The sequence below is a fragment of the Phyllostomus hastatus genome, unplaced genomic scaffold, assembly GCF_019186645.2.
Source record: "Phyllostomus hastatus isolate PE091 unplaced genomic scaffold, TTU_PhHast_1.1 phas_scaffold_501, whole genome shotgun sequence".
Taxonomy (NCBI): Eukaryota; Metazoa; Chordata; class Mammalia; order Chiroptera; family Phyllostomidae; genus Phyllostomus; species Phyllostomus hastatus.
The window spans coordinates 15243282-15265857 of record NW_025334033.1 but is presented as its reverse complement, the minus strand read 5'-3'; the positions used below and the strand labels follow the sequence as shown (position 1 = coordinate 15265857).

Sequence of the window (22576 nt, the reverse complement as noted above, 5' to 3'; positions counted from 1 at the left end):
TTTTTTGAGCAATGGGTACTTTTAAGAATCTGATGAACACAGTGGACTCTCTTCCTACAAAAAGGTGCAAATGCATACATATTTTTGGATTAGATCCATTTAGTTGGTTGCAAGTAAGGAAAGTGGCTTAGGCAGAAGGGAGATTTATTATGAGGAACCTGGAGTGTGCCAGGAACTCAAGGGCAGTTGTGCACTGTGGCTTTATTGAGGGCTGGAGCAGGAGCCAAGGACTTTCTCAGCCTTACCCTGGAACTACAAGCTCTATGTCCCTCCTGCAGACCTTGACCCTGCGGTATGTAAATGGCCTTCTCTATGCTGCTGCTTGTACATACTGGCCCACAGCTCCTGAGGTAACATTATCTGAGGTTCCAGACACCTAGAAAGAGTAAAGCCAGTGTTTCTCAATCCCAGTTCCAAATTTCTGAACGAGAACGTGTGATTGCCCTGCTTGGATCTGGCACTCAGATCCCAGGTCCACTTTACTGTGCCCAGATCTATCATATTGGGCACCTGACTTATGCATGATTTCAGGGCATCTTTGGACCTCCTGAGCCCTAACTGTGAGCTTCAAGTTAAGCACCCTGGACTCGAGAAATTTCAATGCCAATAGCCCTGCAGCACTACCTTTTAGCCACAAAACCATTGCAGAGAACAGAACATGCATTTGAGTGGAAGGTATTTATACAAGCGTGGAGCCGAAGAACACTTGCTGTGTGCAGGGGCTCTGAATTTTGAATGTCAGTAGTTACATCCCAGGCTGGTGAGTATGATGTAGATTGAATTATAACTCTCTCCAAGGTCGTTGATATTATATTCCTAACTTTTACCCTTAAGTGTTTGGAAATTCAATTTTAATTATTGTTAACATGCTTTGTAAATATCCAAGGGAATACAATATCGACCTGTTCATACATCCAGAGAGCCAGAATCTGGCTCACGTTGTTTTTTCTTCCACAGTTGGAGAAAATTGTGGTGTTCAGCTTGCCTCTTGGGGCATGTTAAACCACTTTTAATGCTGTCTCTTATTTTCTAACCATATGCAGTTTCCACACATATCTAACTAGCTGCCTCAGATGAAACCCCAACGTCTGGCCAAGCTGGTATAAATCTTTAGTAAGTGGTAAGAGAGAACAGAGTAGCAGTGCCCTTTTAACATTTAGACAGTTCACGATTTAATAGTTGTAGACCTCGGCAGTCTCAGGAACGACTTTAGATTTTTTTTCCAGTTCTATAGAATGGAAACTTCTGAGCTGTATGCCATTCTGCCACTGGCTGCACTCGGCAAAACTTCACTGAAACTAGATCAGCCCATCTGCCTGTGTTGTAGGGTATTACATTCAGCTCTTCAGATCATTAACCTGGGGTGGCTGGGGCATAATTATTACTTCCAAAGGACATAGTGCATGGCTGTTAAATTGCTATCCTGTGCTATACAACAGTAGTCACCTAAAAAACATACGCATGTCCCAGAACATCAAAACCTATACTGCCAGGGAAGCTGCCAAGAGGTCACCATGATTGTCGGGCTGTGGTGATGCCCTTCCCCCAAATAAGAAGTGTGAGGGGAGCAGATCTGGTAGGAACACAAGGTGCCTCCTGTCAGACACACTTTTCTGAGCACACACAGGTGGCATGTTCTTTGTCCATGTGGTAAATCCTAAGGATAGATGACCGTAAAATACAGTGAAAATGTGGCTTTGAGGTTCTGATGCTTTTAGTCTTTGGTCTCAGGAAATCAGTCTTTTGTCGTATTTTGATATCTGAGCATGCACAGAGTTTTATTGGGAATCTTTTTGTTGATTAATTAAACCTATGCAATCGGGTTTTGGTGCTCCTGCCTCTCCCACCCCCTTGGCTTCTGTGCCTGTCTTCTGCACAGTTCACGCACGCGTTCTGAATGACACTTGCACTTTCTTCTTCCTGGTCCTACAGTTGAGTTCAAGCACCAGACCCTGAGCTGGAATGAGCCTCAGGAATTTTTTATTCATCAAGCCATTTTCTGCCAAAGAAAAATTCTGAGAATGGGAGGGCCACCTTGAGAACTGCTTGATGGTATATTAGCATAGTTCAATGGTGTGTCTGTGTGTGTCGGAGAGAGAGAGAGGGAGAGAGAGAGAGGAAGAGAGAGAAGCAAGTAACCTTTGTATCACATACCCATATGCAAATGAATATTTGTTAAAAAGCCAATTATAGAAATAACACTTCCCAACCAATATGTGTAAACAATCTCACCATCATTTTTCTGTCTTGATATTACAGAAAGATCATATTTATATGAGGCCTTTCTCAGTTGTGGTTAAGTGACTGAACTTTGGTCCTTGCTTTAATTTTCCCACCAGATCTCTGACAGTTGATACTGTCACTGGAATGTGGTACGTATCTCTTCCCTGTAGAGTGAACTTAGACCTGGCAGCTAGAGCGCAAGTGGTCTTGGATTCCCTTGCCCTGTCATTTCACAGAAGCAGCAGTGAAGTTCCTCTGGAGGAAATCCCACCCACCGCGCCAGGATTCCGTCACATAGTGTTGCTCTGAGCCATGTGTACTTAACACTCAGGTTTCTGTGAGAACTGGCCAAATGTGTTTGAAGTAAGAATTTTAACCATGAAGTTTATATATAAATATCTGAAAGTGATACGACTAAATGCTCACTCACAAAGAGGAAGGGAAGGCAAGAAATTTAGTGAAAAAGCTAAAATACACAGACTGAGATATAATGCCTTATACATAGGTTTTGTTTTATTTTGATAGCACCCAGGTTTACAGGTACTGTTGCTTTATGCAGGACCAGCCTCATCAATTCAAATCACTTGTCCAATGGATACTAGGTGCTTGATTGTGAAAGTGTGAAGAACTTCCGTACTGATATTGGTAGTTAGAGCTTCATCTTCCCACAGATACTCCATTTCAGTAAGTGGCTGGCCGTAGATCTAGCTACTGAAGCCAGAAGCCCTGGAGTCATTTTTGTGTTTAATTTGCCTCGCTTTCACATCCAATCCATCTTTAAGCGCTGTTGGTTCTCCCCTGCCCCCCAAAAACATCCCCACCTGCCAGCTTCTCTCCATTTCTTTGTGCCACCGTCTTTGTCTAGTCCATACCATCTTTCACCTCAAATATTTCAGTAGCCTTGTTGCAAGCCTTCCCATTTCCATTCTTGAACCCTCTACACAGCACTCTTTAAAAATAACACAGTGGGTTTTCGGTGGCTTTCTGTTGAACTTGGAGCCAAATCCAAACTCCTTACTGTGGCCTGGAATGTGCTGTGTAACCTAGTCCCTGCCTGACGTTCCAGCCTCATGGAGTTCCCCTCAGCCTTTGGTCTGTAAGCTCTGGTCACAGGGGCCTTCTCTTGTTACTGGAGAAACCAGGCTGTCTCCCAATTCAGAGCCATTGTTCTTGCTGTCTCTTAAACATGGAAAGCACTTACTATCACTTTGCATATCCGGCTTGCTCTCATCCTTTAGGCTCCAGTTAAATGTCACCTCCTCCAAGAAGTCTTCTCCGATAACTGTTATGAAGATAGGTATCCCCAGTTATTCTGTATTGCAGCAGCATGCTTACGTCATGTGCAGACTGACTCACATTTTCAAATCCCAAATTACTTTAAATGTATTTACCTATTGACTCTCTCCCCAACCGGATTGTAAACCCATGTGGTTTAAGTACATTCACATTTTGTGCAACCATGAGCAACGTCCACCTCCAGAACTCTTTTCATGTAGCAAAACTGAAACTCTCTACCCATTAAACAATAGGTCCCATTTCACCTTCCCCCAAGCTTCTGGACACCACCATTCTACTTTCTGTCTCTATGAATTGACTCTTCCAAGTGCCTCATATTAGTAGAACCTGCAGTGGAATATTTTTAGCTAATTTATTTTTATTGCCCCTTTACTAATATAGGCCTTTACCCTCTATGTAGAAAAATCTCATTCAAAATAATGATTTTCCAAGTTTAATGATAAAACATTCTATTACGATCTTTCAGAAATTTAATTCGCTTTTGGTAGAATTTATGTTTGGAAGTTAAGCAATATTACAAGGTACTTTTAAGATATAGAAGTTGATCTAATATCATTGATCGTAGGGTCCATTACTCTTATGTCATTAATCTTGATTTTGGATTGTAGAGAATGTTTCTTACTTGGTGGCTTTGAAGAAACTATAAAAGAACAAATAAATCAAATGGTTATATAATACTATTGTTTTTGTCTCACTGTTCAATGGCTGAGCTTCTGTGGTGAAACTGCCGTTTGGTTTAATGTGGCGCTCACACAAGCCATTTTACAAGTGAATAAATAGGAGCCAGCTGGTTCTTTGGAATGGAATTTTCAAACCATTAAAAAGGAAGGCAATCTCTATCATTTTACTGTCTTGATGGTAAATATATCACAGGCACCAGAATTTAACTTCTATTCACCTTCCACCTATTTTTCCCCCCATTAAAGGTAGTTTAGGGATGAATTTGGGAGAAAAGGAAAGTTAGCAATGATGTGTAGGATATACAGTGAGGGAGCAGATAACATCAGGTAAATGATTATTCATAAATGAGATATTCTCTTCTGTGAACAAGATTGCTTACAGTTTTCTTCATCAAGGAATACAATAAAACGTGGTACCAATTTTCAGTAATTGAGTTGGGTCCCAGAGCACTGTGGCCTAGGTTTGGGGAACAGCAGAGGATGCATTTTAGATTAGATGGTGCACAGCAAGTCACATTGCGTCTGCAGTTTTGGTGTTAACATTTATAATGGTAATGCTTCTAATTTATGAATTAAAGAAGCTGAAAGTCAGGGAAGATATTTACACAGAAGTAGTTTTGCTTTATTTCAAAATGCTTTTTAAAAATCATTATAATTAAGCTATATCTCAGATACAGTTGCTTAAAGATCAACATTTTGTGTATTGTAGTTTAGTAAATTTTTTCAAAAGTTCATATTCTTTAAGTAACATTGTGCTAACCATGGACCATGCTCAATAGGTAATCTTGCATGTAGTATTTTGTAGAAATGTATGGATTGGAAAGTATATTTGAAATTTATCATCGTTAAAAAAAAAACAACACATAGCTTGAACAAAAAGGGAGAGGCACTATTTCCTAGTGAAAGTAGTCCAGAAAGGAATTCCTTGTCCCCCAAAATGTTTATTCTGAAAAACTTCAAACCTAAATTAAAGTTGAAAGAATAATGTAAAGTATACCTATATACCTGCCACCTACATTAAATATTTGATAACATTTTCTACTTTTATACACATAATACTCTCTGTATGAATGTATGTGTGCATATATTTCTATAAATATATATTTATATATAATATTTGTATATACAGGGCCCAGCACAAATAACACCCCTTTTTTATTACATAAAAATCTTTTATTACAAAATTATAAACATGTAATCTATAACATAACAATATCACACTCAGGCACACCATAAGACATTTTAGGTGAAATGTTCAGATTGCTGTCCACCTTGTGTGAGACATTCACGTTCCCTACCAACCACACTCAATGGCGTTACTTCTGCCAGACCCTGTAGTGTTATATGTATACATTATTACATACTCTGTTATGTAGTGCATAATATACATTACATATCTATGTATATGTAATTATATATTATGAGTGTATATATGTAAAATTATATTCTGTTTCTTTTGCTTTATCATTTGAAAATTATGTTGCTTACTTCATGGGACTTCATCTCTGAATGGTAAAGACCATGCTCATGCATAGCACAGCATCATGACTGCATTTAAGAGACCAGTGATTTCACAACATCATGTGATATCAGCCCACATAGAATTTCCCCATTGTCTCTTCTCGAAACAGTATCCAATTAAGATGTGATTCTTATATATATATTTTTTAATCTGAAATAATCCCTGTACCTTTTTTTTTTATGCTGGGAGTAATTTACTTTTGGAAAAGTTCAGGAAAGTTGTCTTTGAAAAGTCACACATTCTGGGTTTTCTGATTGTTTCCTCATGGTGTCATTTATCTAGTTCTTCTATCCCTGTGTGCTCTTTTAACTGGAAGTTAGGTCTGAAAGCTTGCTTTGATTAAAGTTTGGCCATCATGGGAATAAAATTCATAGATAATGCTTAGCACTTTATATTTCATCAAATCAGTGGAAGGATTTCAGTGGTCTGTGACAGTGATAAGATCTTAAAAGTTAAATTCCAATGTTATTGATGCGAAGGTTGATCATGGTGTTAGGAAGCTGGTTGGTGAATGCCCCTGGCATTTCACTAGGCTAGCAGCTCCAACACTGGAGGTGGAGGCTGGAAGTGGGAGTTCGTGTTAGTGGAGTTACGTCATGTATGCAAGTGTGCTTTCTAACACTGTGAGTTCAGTTGACTATTAGCACAGCGGAGTAGTGGCTGATTAGTCTTCTAAAATTTTGATTTGCTATTTGGTTTAGTGAGTTTGTGCATAGTATAATTGATAAAGAACAGGATACTGTGCCCTATAATCAGTCAGCACTATGGAAGTGAACACTATTTTGCCGTGATGAGAAGGGTGGTCCTGGCTGAGAAATAAAGGGTTATGTTGAATGACAGTGATCCCAGTTTGGGGGCTTTCTCACATTTCTAAGGTTAAACTTTTAGGTAAGCAGTCAGCTATCTTGCATATACCTCTAATTAGTGATGGAACATAAGCACTCCTCAAGAAAGTTTTAAAAAGAAATAGAGACACATTCAACTTAGAGAGCTAGAAGGCAAACTCCCTCTGGAGGCTGATGCAAAAACACGGATGCCCTTAGCCCATGCTGCATCTGCTGACTCGGATTCCGTGGGGGAGCCTGTGAGAGAACAGGGTGAGGCCTGCGTGTCAGTATTTCATAGAGCCTCCCCTAGTGATTTGGCGATGTCCTAAGGTTAAGAATGACCGGAGAAACAAGAAATAGCAGCAGTTAGGGGACTGATTGTGATCATGGGACTTCTTGGCTTTAATTTTCTTCAGACTAAAAGTTCTCTGAACTCCTTCCTTGGAAGGTTGTATTAGAGTTCCATATATTGGAAACCTCAGCAAACCAATTTGTCCCAGGGCAACCTACCTGGAAGGAGGAAGCATGCTGTGACCCTCTCTGTCATGAAATTGATATTATATCCTTTTGTTTGTAATTTTTATGAAAAGGATTTAAAGTAATTGGAGCCTAGGGCCCCAAATTACATCCTTGTGCCTCCCCTGCAGTTTGTGGTTTAGTGACTGGGCAGGAGTGACAAGAATTCATTGTGCCACAGAATATTCTTTGTGAAAGGTATATTCACTGCAGGTTAAGTCTGATTACAAGTGAAAGTGAAATAATACCTTATGTCACAGCGTTCTGAGCTGCAGAGCTGGGAAGGAGCTGAGGATGGAGGCTGCAGACAGGCATTGGTTAGATCTCAAGCCTTGAGGCCAAATCTTTTGGGACCAGGGAACAGTCCTTGAGCCTAACCACTCAGAATGGGAACATTTAGATGCAGAATTTCCCATGAACTAGCTATACTAGGGAAGCCAGTTAAAAACAAGTAAAATTGCATTTTAATTTTGGAAAGGCTTGGCCTGTTGCCCCAGTTCATGGAGGTCTTATATGGAAGTGATTGCAGAGCAATTTGCAAGCAGAAGGTATTTTTAATACTATATTTTAGCGGCATTAGGAATAATGATTTACACTGAAGGAACGTGTCAGGTGTTATTCAAGCATTGAATTAGGCACATTCCTTGTCTAGTGCTGGGACTGTTCAAAAAAAATAAATAAAAAGAGTATGTAAATTTAGTCTATTATCAGTGCTGTGGGAATAATTGTACGTAATTGGATTATTAGGAAGGAGCTGGGAGTGTGGGCAGACCTTTTTTCTGTGGTTGGAGGATTGCACTAAAAACAGCATGACTTTGGCAACTTAAGTGAAGTATGGGGCAGAGAGCACAGGCTGCCAGACAAGAATGGCGCTGGAAAACCACGTTAATACAGCCTTGACCTTCCAAGAGATGTTTAGATCCAATTCTGTTTCATCCAGGTTATGCCTCACCCTCTGCAATCAACAATTTTTATTGAAAATATGACTCTACAAATACATTTATGTCCACTTACTAATCTTCACTGGCAAATGAGCTGGGTCTTTGTCCGTAGTGATAAGGATCTAGAGTGGAAATGTGTTAAGTCTATAAATTTTGTTATACACACTCAAGCTATTTGCCACATATCCAGAATATTTAATAAAGATTGGTCCCTATGGGCTCTAGGGATGACTAATAAATATTGTCAGAATTAACAAGTACCGTTTCTAGTCCATGTGTTTCATATTGAAATGCGAGCAAGATATTGTTGACCCTGGAAAAGTCTTAAGGGTTATTTTTCTTTTTATGAAGACCTTCCAATGAGGAATTCAAGTCTGAAGTCATGAGCCAGTGTTAGACAAGACTGAATCAGATTTTCCTAGCCTTTTTGTATTGTGCCCTGATTTGGCTGGTGTCACTCACAATGCACAGTGTTTGCACCTACCCTGAATCTCTGCAGTCCTCATATATAAGATAATTCTGTAGCATATCCTTGGCAAAATGAAAAGGAAAAACAAATCCAAGGAGAGCTAAAGAGAGAGTTTTAAATTAAAATTCATGTTTCATTATGTTTTTTAAAGATTCAAAATGGCATGCCAACACGAATCTGATTAAAACATTTGCACTTGTCTCAATAAATTAAGAGGAAAGAAAAGAAATAAACCTAAATTTTCTTTCTTGTCACCTAACATGGAGGGCTTTATTTATTTTTTAAGTAAAAGATTATGTTGCTGTGATCTTTCTAGTCTCAGACTCAAGATGTGTAGAGTCATAAAAATCTTGATGGCTGTTGCATGAGACTAAACATTTTTCATGCCAAAGGAATTCATCAGTAATGTACCCTGAATGTTGTGTATAATAATGAGGAATTGGGGGCAATTTAAATGGCACACAGTATGAACATTATTGAATAAATTATTCTATAACTCGTTGGAAAATTATGCAGCTATCAAAATCATATTTGGAATAGTATTTAATTACATAAGAAAATGCTTTTGGCAATGTCAAGTGAAGAAACAGCAGGAGTTAAAATTGTATATTTAGCATAATTAGTATAACTCATGTTTTATGATAAAAAACAAAACACACACATGAAATTTTGTAACATAATATAAACAATATGGTATAAAGGGTTTCTTTATGTGTAATTACATGTAAGGGCTATAAGAAGAGTTGTAAATAATTAGATTTTTATTTTCTAATTTATATGTTAATGCCTTTTCCTAATAATTATTTTGAATAAAAAATATGTCATAAAATATTAAAATAGACAGAGAAACATTGTATACCACAGAAGTAGTTATTAAATGCCTATAGGCAATATTTGGAAGAATTGATCCAAGTGAAGAAAGATGACTTTAGCATTGTACTTTGTCCAAGCAGTTACTGCATTTAAGAGCAATTTTGTTGCAAACTGCCATGGTGCTGAGTGATTTTTTTTTCCTGACAGAATGAAATGAAGGCAGAGATTTTATTCAACAGCTTAAACACTCAATTCTTGTATTCTTGTTTGAATTTAGTATCTGTGGAAGAAGATAGCATATTTTCAACAGATCTGGCATTGTCAAGAATATTAAAATATACCGAGTATTTTACTATATGACAGTAAAAAATAACCAGTAGGGTAAAAAAAAGAAAAAAACAAAACACATACACAGTAAAAAGACAAACTGAGGAAGTGTCTAGAGACAGGACTAGAAAGGTGGGCGGAGCCAGGGCACATAGAGCCTGGAGGGGAACAAAGGTCTAATGTTAGTCCTGCTGATGCTGTAATGAAGAATCGTCCATAATACATTGCATGCATATGTCCCATGAGCTCCTTGGAGAAAGAAAGAAGAAAATAAAAATGAAAACATAACCCATTGGTTTCATTGGCACATCAGTGATTTTCATAAAACTGTAGAATCCAGTGGTGAAAGGAACTTACTGAGGTCATTTAGTCCATCCCAAGACTCACAGGAAACACTCTATCTTCTCTGCACTTACAAAATTGACACAAGGAAGCAGGTAATGGTGGGTAGTGGATAGGAGCCACTGAGTCTTGCCACAGCCCAGCCTCCCTTATCAGTCGAGGCCACTGTAGAACAAAGATGGTATTATGGCCCCGATTTCTCTCACAGGACACTGAGGACAGCCTGGCTTTGGTCTTCTGGGCTCACTACACCTTATGCTTTCTTTTTTATTGGTTGCTGAATCAAGGTGGACTTTCTCCCTTTAGGAAAAAAAAAGAAAAGGCAGATCTTGTATTGTATTTGATGAGACTACTTGGAAATTCTCCTGTGGCCTCAGCTTATTCCTGTTTGCTATAAGATGGTTCTTTTGCCCAGGGATTGCAGTGATTTCAGACCAGTGTCCTTATGCATTAGATTAAATACCTAATGTCTTTTATGTGGCTAAATTAAAAAAATTTTGGTTGTTTACTTATATTTAAAGTAAGGTGGACTCAATCCAGAAGAAATAGGAAACCAATGATTTTGTTTAAGGAATGCTGAGGAAGAGGGTGACATGACTTGCCTCATTGAAAGTTTTGAAATTCTTTGCTTTCTCCAGCCTGAATATTAATCGACTGTAAGCTCTGACAGGGCAGGGGTTTTGTTTGCTGATTACTGAAGCATCTACATCCAACATGAAGCTGATTCACAGCAAGCACTGAAACATTTTCTTGAGTGAATGAATATGTAATAATATTATGATGTTGTATTTATATAGCACATCACTGTTGTATTATCTGTTAGCTCATCCAACCCTCACAACAGCATCTTCAAATGGGTAGGAGCTGGTGTTTATGTGTCTGTTTTGTAAGTGAGGAAAATGGACTTCAGGAGTAGAAGGGTCTCCCCAGGGCTTCATACGAAGTCAGTGGCATGTGGTTTTGTTCCTGGAGACCATTCCCCAGTTTGGAATTAAGCAAGATGGGGCACAGTTTTTCTTCTACATGATGGTCTTGGTTTTCTGGGCTCTCATGGAATTCTCCTTCTTTATTTTCAGATTACAGGACAGGCCCGTGTTTTACTGTGATCAGCAACCAGATGTGCCAGGGGCAGCTCAGTGGGATCGTCTGCACAAAAACGCTCTGCTGTGCCACCGTTGGCCGAGCCTGGGGCCACCCCTGTGAGATGTGCCCTGCCCAGCCCCACCCCTGTCGCCGTGGCTTCATTCCCAATGTCCGCACAGGAGCTTGTCAAGGTAAACCCCAGGCTTGTGGAGTTATTAATGGCTTCATCGTATTTGCTCTGGAGAGCCATTCTCTCCAACAAAGTTGGAGAGAATGGAAAAGCAGTGTCAGAGACTTAACTTCATGATTTCGCTGACGGCATGATATCCAAGTTAGGCATTTAGAAGGATGGCTCACCAGAGAGCAGCTGGTCCTCCTGGATTTTCCCTTGCCATGGTTTCTCCCTTGGACCCCAGAGGTTGCCACGAGGTGCTATGATTCTGGTTACAGCAATACTGTGCCTTATAGCAATGCTGCACCTTATAGCAATGCTGTGGATAAACACAAAGCAAAATTTGTGAACAAGGTAATTTGTTTTTCTTGACTTTTTCCCCTTCGTTTGAAATCATTGGAGTTCTTCTCTCTTACAGGTTGTACTTAGTTGACCTGGAGAAAATGGTCTCTCTCCATTTTACATGCTACATTATGATTTTTTTATAAGTAAGAAATACATTAGGATTTGTTTCACAGTTTTAAATATCCCCAGATGTCGCCTGCTTGCTTTTTCTCCTGCCTCCCATAGAAACCCTTACTCCGTTTTTGGCTTTTACTCCTGTTCTTCCAGCTGTACAAATTCTTTTATTGTCTGGCTGTCTGGCAGGAAGCAGGAGGAAGTGAACAGAGGCAGCCCTGCACTAAACTGATGGGATTGAAAACTCCCAGGCTGAATCTGTTTCCTCTAGACATCTTCAGTGCTTTTTTAGCAAATTGCAATATTTGCAGAAAATTCAGGGTATGTTTTCTGAGGCCAACAGAGACCACTTTGGTTTTGTTCTATATGTTAATTTTAAGGATAATATGCAATAAAACAGAACTTGAGCTTAATCACACAGTTCTGTGGGTCTCCATTAAATTATACTTTCATAAATTCCACTTGCGATAAACACTGCCAGTGCTGGCCCCTGGCTTCCTTGTACAGCATACAACTCCTTTGCATGCCTTTGAACTTGACCTTCTCAATGTGAGAAACAGCAAGAAGTCACTTGGAAACCCCAGAATTACAAAGGAGTCACTTGTACAACTTTATAAGATAAAGAGTCAATTTAGTTCCCCTTTCTTTGTGCCTTCTAACTTTTCTCCTCCTTAGAATGTCCCAGTAAATTTTGAGGAAATTCTTGGTCTTGGTGCTCTGCAGTCACCTAACACCCATGATCTCACTGGCTGATGGGAGAGCCAGGTTTTGAGTGCCCAGCTGCCTGTCCGTGAGTCAGCGACTGAGGTGCTAAGATAATTGGGGGCAAACAGAATGAGAAGGGAGAGGAAAGAGCTATTGCTCCTTAGCTTTGCTCGTCATTTCGTGCAATCTGGACTATTTCAGCATTTTCTTTCTGGCCCTTCCTGACTCTGCTATTCAACTTCCAAGAAAAAATTTGTGAAAAGCCATGGAGTCCAAATGGTAGCTGTATTGCCACTTTGAGAATAGAATTCTTCATTTCTTTTCCCCTGAGGGATTCTGCTGTCAGCTCAGGGCTCTGTCTCATTGCTGGTGTTTTCAGACCTTGGGCAGGTGTGAGCAGGTGTGAAACTCTGTTCGTCAGGGACCTTACTCTGTCTTCACTTTGGACTGTGTGGTCAGTAGAGAAGTGCCCTCATCTATGTTCCTTTTTGGCCAAAAATCATAATCAACAAGATTATCTCATTTTGCTTATATGTACAATCTTAATTTTAAATAGCATTTTTTTAACCCTCACCTGAGGACATGCCTATTGATTTTACAGAGAGAGGAAGGGAGGGGGAGAAAAAGAGAGGAACATTGATCAGCTACCTCTTGTATGCATTCCGACCAGGGCCCAACCTGAAACCTAGGCATGTGCCCTGATGGGGAATTGAACCCACGACCTTTTGGTTCATGAGACAGCACTCAAACCAATGGAACCACATCGGCCAGGACTTAAATAATATTTTAATAAACATATTCAGCCTATCAATTGAAAGGAATAGTCTTGTCTAAGACAAAATTGATATCAACTAGTAAACATAATTTAATTATACTTCACATACAGTCATTAATTTGTGGGTCAGGACATCCCATTCAGAGCAGGAAGTGTCACTTTTTTTACCAAAATAAATTATTGTTCATTTAATGCCCCTTTTCCTGGGTGCCAGCTTTTTTCAAGAACATAGGATTTAGAGGTCTTAAAATTGGCAATTGTTTTCTCGCTTCGCACAATGAAGAATAAAACTGAAGAGTATACTAGGCTTTTAGATTTCTAAAAAAAATACCTGAAGCAGAGGATGAATCCCTAGACTGCCTCCCTGGGGTTCTTTGCATGTGATAGATAAAGAGATGGAAAGAATATACATCACATTCACTATCTTTCTAGCTGAACACAATGAGCCTGGAATGATTACCTTTATTTCTGGAAGGTTCATATTTGAGGTTCAATGTAGGACCCACAGGTTTATTCCTGGGTTGTGAGGGATACAGCAGTGAATAAAGTGGACAGAGAGCCTGCACTATTGAAGGCAGTCAGTTTATAATCAAAACAAAGCAAACCTAGGTATTAGGCCACTTGATGACTCGTCCTACGGAGAAAAATAAGCAGAGTAACTAAGGAGGGTGGTGAGTGATGGAAGTGGGTGTTGCTACTGGACTGGTCAGGAAAGGGCCCACTTCTGAAGTGCCTCTAGAGCAGAGACCTGATGGATGGGACAACATGATATGCACAGCTGTACGGAGGGAGAATAGTCCAGGCAGGGGGGCCACCACCACAAACCCCGCCCTGGGCAGGTGCACCCTTGGTGTGTTTGAGGAAAGGCAAGGAAACCACTGTGGATGGAGAAGAGTGAGAGAGGGAAGAGGTTAGGAGATGAGGTCAAGAGTGTAGGGATCAGGTAGAATTTTGTAGGGCTTGCTGTGGATTTGACTTTTGAGCTGAGGCGGACATGATCTAACTTGAAAAGTTTCTCTCTCGCCACTGCTCTGCAAGCAAGGTACATTCATCTGGAGGTTTCCTTCACTTCTTGGCCTAATTTCCTGGGTTGTTTAATTTTTATTGTGCAAAACAGCTCTACAGAATGTAAGGTGAACATTTTGCACTTCATTTGCATAAAAGCATTAGTTGTCTTCTGTAGTCTGAGTAATCTTATTTAATTCTTTTGTAACCGAATTATTCAATACAACTCAAAGACAGTTTTGTTATAGAAATGTGTTGCATTTTGATTCTAAGGGTTTCTTGAATAACCCTAGTTTTTGCTGTCAACCACTATTGTCATTGTATCTTTGTGCTGTGCAGCATGCACGATAAACCCACCACAGTCAGTGTAAATATTCTTATCTGCATGAGGGAAGGTGGAAGGTGGAAAAATAAAGAATGATTGTAATTTCTTAAGGGAAACAGTATAAGAATATTTTATATGAGTCAGTGAATTTTGTATAACTCCGTCTCTCTGTCTTTGCCCTGCCTAAAATCTGACAGATGTGGATGAATGCCAGGCCATCCCTGGGCTCTGTCAAGGAGGAAATTGCATTAATACTGTTGGGTCTTTCGAGTGCAAATGCCCTGCTGGACACAAATTTAATGAAGTGTCACAAAAATGTGAAGGTAAGAAACATCAGGCTTTGCAGTTGGGGATGGGGGCAAGTGGAACCCAAATCAGTGACAAGCTTTTTTGTAAATTGTTCCTGATTCCTCTTCTGTCTTTGTCATTCTTGTGACTGTGTAAATATAATATTCTTAGCAGGAATAATATGTCTTTGTGCTATTGAACCAGAAAAACCCTGCAGCTTTTTCCACTTTTATGGACCCAAAGTACGAGATCCATCTGAATTGAATTAAATATTAAAACATGAAATATTTTTGAACTGATATTTGGGTTAAAATGTTCAAGACATATGTTTTTGCATAGTTTTGGAGATTTAAATTTGATCATTCCATATAATTCAGAATAGCATATCTACTGCTGTTTTCTAGCTAAAATGTGTTTGATTTTTTTTAAAGTGATCTATTAACTCATTTGTTCTCCAAGTACAAGTTTAGGATTTTCTTTCCTGCCTATAAGATGGGCACCTTTCAATGTTAATCAAACAAAAATAAATTGAGGTAGATTGATTTATTTGCATTTAGTTTATAGATCGAGTTTCTAAAAATATCCATACAAAGAATGTGTTCAAATTCACCACTTCTGCTATATGCCAAAAGGAGGCCTGACCTCCATGTGTAATAAATATGTCTTTTAGGAAAAGGAAACATCCAGGAAATAAGTAGGCAGCATTGAACCCTCTCTTCATTGGTGAGGGCATACACACACCTTATATGTAACATCTGACGATGGTGGGACGCCAGTCCCAAGGCTACATTACATCTCTGATCGAGCCCAGCAGAGAAAACCTTTTCATTCTCAACTGACTCTACCTGGTGTGACATGAGGCCTTATTTAGAAGGATGCACTCTTGCTGAAAGCATTTGCTGTCGTTTCTATACACCCAAACCCTCACAAGGAGAAATAGTTCATCCTAAGTCATTTGTCTAGGTCCGGATCGTTAATCTTTCTTTGCTGATAGCTGTGGTGTATCACACAGATGAGAGACAGTTTGAAATTTGAGGTGCGATTCATTAATTATATATAAGAAGTTTTATATATGCTTTCCCTGAGAGAATTATTTTTATGAGTTTGAGTTGTTTTTAAGTTATTAATCATCATAGAATTTAGAGTGCTGTATTCTTCAACATGCTGTAAACAGTTTCAATAACTGAAAAATATCTGTTCTTTCTGACAAGTAGGACTTCTTAAAAACATTGTAAATTAAAAAAAAAAATAAAGTTGACTCCTTGTGGGCAAGTGTATTTCAGAAGCTTTACTGTAGGTTAAGTGAGAAGAAGAGAACGTTGTTACTGAAAGGAGCAAGGACCTACCTAGTTCCGCCTGTTCACACCGTAAATTAAGGAGCTGCACCTTGAGTATGTTAAGTGCCTTCTCTGAGGTCATTCCGAAGTGCTAATATTTACTTTTTTTAAACCTGGAAATAACTTTTATTTATTTATTTTTTAAATTTAATCTTTACTGTATTTTTTCCATTACCATTTAGCCCCCTTATACTTCGTCTCCAGCAATCATCACACTATTGTCCATGTCTGTGAGCCCTTTTTCCTTAACCCCTGCACACCTCACCTCCTCCCTTTCTGACGGACTGCTCCAGCGCTTACATTGTCTTTTTTCCTAGATGTAACCCATCACCTCTACCTTAACAACTATGTTTCTTAATATTTAAACATATTTAAAATATTATGGTATAGATTTTTAGTTATTGTCATAAATGTCCTTTATGGCATTAATATGCTATTAAGATTTATCTCATGCAAAATCCACATTGACAATGAGCTGTGTCTTACATTTTTAGGCTTTCTCAGCTTAGTATATTCAGCTTCAAGAGACAGAATCAGGTTTAAGATGGGGTAATACGGTTCACAGGACTTGTCCAGGTTGTTTTGTTTGCTGGTGTCGTGGTAGCTCCCAGCCTGGACTAGAATTGTTCTCCTGCATCTCTTACCTTTCACTCCGCCCCATCAGGTGGCATCGGTCAGGACTGATCACCTTCTGCCATTGTAAACTAGGAAGGAGACACTCAGCTTTAATATTCAGACTGAAAGAAAAATGATTCAAAATCTTTTCTTTTTATGCTAGCAAACCGATTATAGTGGTGTATCTAATGGACCAAAAATTCAGACTGAAAATTACTTAATCCTTTTCCACAGATAATTCCCCCCCGGCTACATATTGAAGTCAGTAACAAGATAAAAACAGAATACTTTTGGCTAGACCTTTTTTTTTCTGTCTGTGCCACCTACTGTTACATTAAATTCAAATGATGGGTTTTTTTCCCTTCCTTTTTATTTTTCTATGCAAAATTGATACTGGAAGAGAATGTCCTGTCCGTAGTACATGTACTGTGGCCTGGAGGCTGCTGTGGGCACTGGTGCCCTGCCTCATTGTGGTAGGAAAGGAATCGGAAGTCCTCTGAGAACGCTTGGTGAGCTGGGTCCCTGCCAGGTTCCCTGCAGTGCTTCCCAATGGAGATGGCACAGCTCTGGGCACAGGATGATTTCCAGATGGTCACCAGGGGGAATTCCAGAAAATCCGGCCACGTTGCTGAAAGGGTGACGAGACCATCCATGAGCCCTGGGAAGATGGGCAGACCACAGCAGGATTCTGTGCCCTTGTGAAAATTGGTCCGGCATATTTATCATTATTACTTCAGATGACTTTTAAAATGTATCTTCCTCTGGAGCTGGAGAGGAAGGAACTGGGTACCTGGAAGCCAATAATAATAATAATAATAATAATAATAATAATAATAATAATAATAATAAAAAGCTCTAATTCAATAAAAAATATGCTTTAGCAAATTTACAAAATGCTAACCTTCACTCCCTCTGTGATGGTAAAAGCAGTTTTTCATGAGCTCTTCCTTTGGGGGAGTTCTCCCTTCTTCAAATATTCTCCTTTCCTCAAAACTTAAAAAAGTGTACAGACCAAGTCTTACATCAACACACAATTTAGGTACATTTGCAATGTAAACTAACTAGCTGAAGTGATTAAATAATAACTATTAATTTTTCATAAATTTAAGAAAAAGATTGGGAGTTAGAACTGTGATTTGAGCAAAGGGAATCAGAGTTCACGGCCACCTCCGTTGCGGACTCTGTCGATGACTCTGCAGTCTGCGCCCTGGAAGAACAGGAGCATTTTCTTTGTGGAAACCAAGTTCATATTTGCATAGGTCACTGTGGGAGGAAATCAAGAAGTAAAAAGTGTAATTAAAGGATTAAGTTTTAGTTCTGGAAGAAGTCCTTTGGATTCCTAATTAACCACTAATATTTTAGGGTTCAGGTTATTGCCAGCACAGCCTTTAATAGTTATAACAGCACTGCATGATGCAAAGGACTTTTAAAAAATGTAGCTGTTAAGTTGGAGCACTCCCGAATATGTGAGCCAAAAACCTGAGGCTTCTTCTTTCTGAGATAATGGCATATTTATCTGGTTACTACCTGCTATTAGGGGCTCTTATCTCTTAGGCATCAAGGAGAGTTCCTGGGGCTACTCAGCCCATTGCCACAGACAGGGCTCCGCCATAGACAGGCCTCCATCTTCTGCAGCTGGTTGCAGGTCCTTGACTCTCACTGTGCAAGGTCTTTGGCTCCCTATACAGTTGCTGAACGAAACCTCTATGGCAGAGACCTAAGAGCCCTGGGAATAAGGTAGACCTGGCCCTAGTCCTACTACTGCCGCTCATCCTCTGTGTGATCTCGGAGAAGTCATTACCAGCTCTGAGTTACTTCAACTTTCAAAGGAGGAGTTTGAACAAGGTGGTATCTGGGGATCTTTCCAGTTCTACCATCTGGGCTCCACCTTCACATTTCTCGTTATTTTACAGCTGTGCTCAGACTACCGGTGCTGCACGTGTGTCAAAACAGGCAGCCGACTTACCTGGTGCCACTGTAAGAGAGTATGGCCCATGTTTTCTTCCACATGACTTGAAGAAGCCGCTTGTTTACTTTTTAGTCACATGTTTCCCACTGGATTTCATGTGTATAATAGAGCAAAGTTCATCTCTCAGGCTTAGTGACATTTGTAACTATTAGTGTCACATATTGCCTTTAAACAGCTGCCTAAATTTTTAGGGTTTTTTTCTCACTCTGAATAATCTAGATAGTCCAAATCAGGTGAATTGGCTTCCTCTGTGGAAGCCTTCCTTCCATGGCTGATGTCCATGACCTTGGATGGAGCCCCTGAATAGCTGAGTGTCCCAGTGATACCTATCCCAGAACCTGCCCCACCTTCCTCCCCTCCTGCAAGAGAAGCCCCAGGATAGGGAAGTGGCTGAGGGACAGGAAGAGTATACCCAGGGAGAGCAGATGAAACAGAGGGAAGAGAAGGAAGACCAAGAACAAAGGACAGGGCAGCAAGTAGGGAGGAAAGGGCCTACCATTTGTGTCCCTTCTCAGGCTCACAATGCACAGACAGCTCCCAAGGGGCAGCTACTTCCCAGCAGCTCTGCCTCTCCCTCCTGCCCCAAGGAAACAGGGGAAATGTCCAGAGCACAGAAGTAGCTCTTCCCAGCCAAGCCACTCTGCTCACCAGGTCCAGAAACTGATCTACTTTTATGGCTGGCATTTGACACAGACTGACTTACAGAAACCAGAAAGCTACTGTTCGCCAACTCTCTCCTACTTGGGATCCCTGAAACACTATCGAATGGAGATAAATGCAGAGTGATAAGAGCCTGAAGATGTACTAAATTAGTGTGAATGAGTTTCAGAGTGTAAGTGACTCCGATTCAAATGCTTTATCCCAGCCTTTCACTGTCAGGGACTTTCACCACAGCCTGGTCGTGCAATCAGAACTCTTGCTTCCTTTGCTGCGAAGCAGTGGGACTGAAGAAGCAAGGTGGTGCGGGGAAGTAGAAAGGCCCTCAACACATGACAGAGAAAGGCTGTTCATTGAGGGAGGACCCTGAAGGGAATTCAGAGCCATTTACGCCTTTTCAAACTGAACAATATGGCCTGGTAGTTTTACCTTGATCAGTGTGAAAATTCGGGAGGTTGTGCTACAGTGTGTTTTCTAACCTGTTGACCTTAGAGGACACGTACCTCACTGGAAACCCTGTCCCCTACCCCCTACCCTGCCTCAGCAGTGGAGACTTGGGTTTAATGTCGCTTTATAAATGAACCTCTTTGCTCTAATTGGGGTTTTACTCATGCCAGTTTTACTCATGAAGGCCTCCTGGGCACCGGAATTATAGAAATCAGGTCTTATGATCATAACTCAACAGTGAGAATGAGATGAGTTGACAGACTCACAGCACTTAGACAATGCCTGGCACTCAGTACACATTAACTCATTGCTGTTATTGTTGTGACCATCTTCAGGAAAGGTCTGACTCGAACCTGGCCAGCACGTGTCTGTCCTGCCAAATTAGTTCTGTTTGTAACATAGCTTCTTCTCTGATGCATGCTGTCATGTAACCTCTTTGGGTATCGATGTGAGCTAGCTGTTCTTAGTAGGAATGGTAGCAATCATTTATACTGACAGGTAGAAAAATACTTATTTTAATAGACACTATCTCCCTACAGGATCTTTAATAGATATTATATGACCTAGACATGAACTTTTAGGGACACTTTGGAAAAGGTACATTCTTCTTAATACCTTTGTGTTAAGTTATATCCTCCCCTATCCTCAGATGAAGTTGTTAAATCCGCTACACTCTTTGATATACTTGTTTGGCTTTTGTTGATTGTAAGTAGGAGTGTGGCTGATAAATACAGAAGGATCAAAGTTAAAGAAGTGCTTAAAATATGCTTTGAGATGTTATGCCAGTTCTGGAACCTTCGGCTCTGTCCTTGGCTGTTTCTCTGCTGGACTTTCACCAACTCCAGTGAAATGTATATCTGTGGGAATAGAGTATTCACCTTTACCATCATACCACTTTGTAGTGACAATACCGTTTATGTTCTCATTGGCTCTAATAGAGGCAGTAAGACATTATTTGGTTTAGCCTCTAACCCAGCTTAGAAGAAAGGAGATTTTGCTTTTCAAAAGGTGAAACTGCATATAAAGTGTCACTGTTGCCTTTCTGACTAACGGGGTGAACTTGAGTCAGAAGATACTTGAACCTGGTCCACTTAGAACTCTCTTTAGCTTTGTAACTGCAGAGAGCAGTACTTAAACTGGAGAATAAATGTTCTTATTTTCAAACTTGAAGGCTTTCTGAATGCCAGCAGGGTGAGTCTGGCCATTGCAACACTTGCAGGAGATTTGGGTCAAACTGCACCTCTCCCTAGGTCAGTGCAGAGAGCCCCACTTCCCTCAGAGATGAGGCCCTGCCGGTACCCTGTGCCCTGTGTTCACCCGCAGCCTGAGCAGGAAGTGCTCAGCTTCTTCTCATCCCTTGCTGATGCCATGTCTACTGGCAACTGTCAGTGTCTGATTCTGACTCTTGAAAAATCTCTCCTTGATGGAAATGATCAGATATGTCCGAAGTGGCCACTGGCCCTGGAGGCTAACCCCAGCTATGGCCTCAGCCAACCCCACAGGCAGTTGGGGAACTGGAATGGTTTTCAGAGCTGTCCCCATGGAGTGAGATGAGCAGACCATCCTCTCTCGTCCACACCAGTCATTGGGTATGGGCTCCTGGGGCAGATGCAGCCTCGGGTGGGATGTCTCCCCTGGCTCAGGCAGTCCGGGGACAAACCGAGAGCCGGAGGCCACCTGCTCATGCCACCCCTCTGGGTGCAGCATCCCAGTGGCCACACAGTTCTCTAGCCAAACCCTCAGAAAAGCACCGGGTGGCAGCCTGAGAGACCCTTAGAACACCAGCTCGGCCAAGTGTCGGTCAGCACTCAGACCACATGGTCTTCTCTGTAGGATTTAGTATCTGCTTGGGGGGAGATCAGATTGAAATGCAGTGCAGGAACTGGTGCAGATGTAGATTGCATAGAAAGGAAGCTTAACTCAATGCAAACCATGCTGAGGGAAGGGAAAAGAGAATTTTAGAATAAATGACATTTGGAATATTAGCATGCTGTAGTCACTTGCTGAAACAAAATTACATTTTTAGATTTTTAAGGGGAAGATTCTTTTATTTTGCTCTAATAACTTGAATTTGGTAAATCCCTTGGGTGAGCCTGTGTCTAGAGGAGAAGCATCCACTCTTCGAATTCACTGTTTTATGTGTGGCTTTTATTTTTAAAAGATTGCTGTTTCTGGCAACATGATTTGACTAATGTTATATCTGAACCCTTGAAATGACCATTTATATCGTGTTCCATGAGTATTGAAACTCTTCTTTATGTTCTAGATATTGATGAATGCAGCACCATTCCTGGAATCTGTGATGGGGGCGAATGTACAAACACAGTCAGCAGTTACTTTTGCAAATGTCCGCTCGGTTTCTACACCTCTCCTGATGGTACCAAGTGCATAGGTAGGTTTAATTAGAAGTACCGTGCATGGTTTCTGTAAATCAGTTCCATAATGAACACCTTTCTAAACAAGTCTGTTGAGGGGGACATATAATTTGTCACTTAATGTAAAATGTACATTTATGGAAATCTGTTAAACAGTCAAGCACCCCCTTAAAGTACAGAGGTAGCCTGTGGTCTTGTTTGGGGGTTTATGCCTCCCATAAAGAGGGATGATCCAGGAGACCCTGTGGACATCCTCAGTCTCTAAGTTAACTTCAAACTGTGAAGCCATCCTTGACTCCTCTCTCTTTTGACCCCTCCCTTCAGTCCTTTCCTGGGACCTATGTTAATTCAGGTCTGAAGTTTTGCCATAATCTTTTAATTGCTCTCCCTGCTTCCTGGCTTCTCTAT

At 40.5% G+C, this 22576-nt stretch overlaps 1 protein-coding gene across 1 annotated transcript in view; it reads left to right on the top strand.

The window, feature by feature from the left end:
* Positions 1-22576, top strand: part of FBN1 (fibrillin 1) — a 228157-nt gene that overhangs the window by 93667 nt on the left and 111914 nt on the right. Inside the window, exons 7-9 of the mRNA XM_045822406.1 lie at positions 11033-11230; positions 14678-14803; positions 22060-22185. Of these exons, the coding sequence (XP_045678362.1) occupies positions 11033-11230; positions 14678-14803; positions 22060-22185 (450 nt within the window). The remainder of the gene's footprint in view (positions 1-11032; positions 11231-14677; positions 14804-22059; positions 22186-22576) is intronic.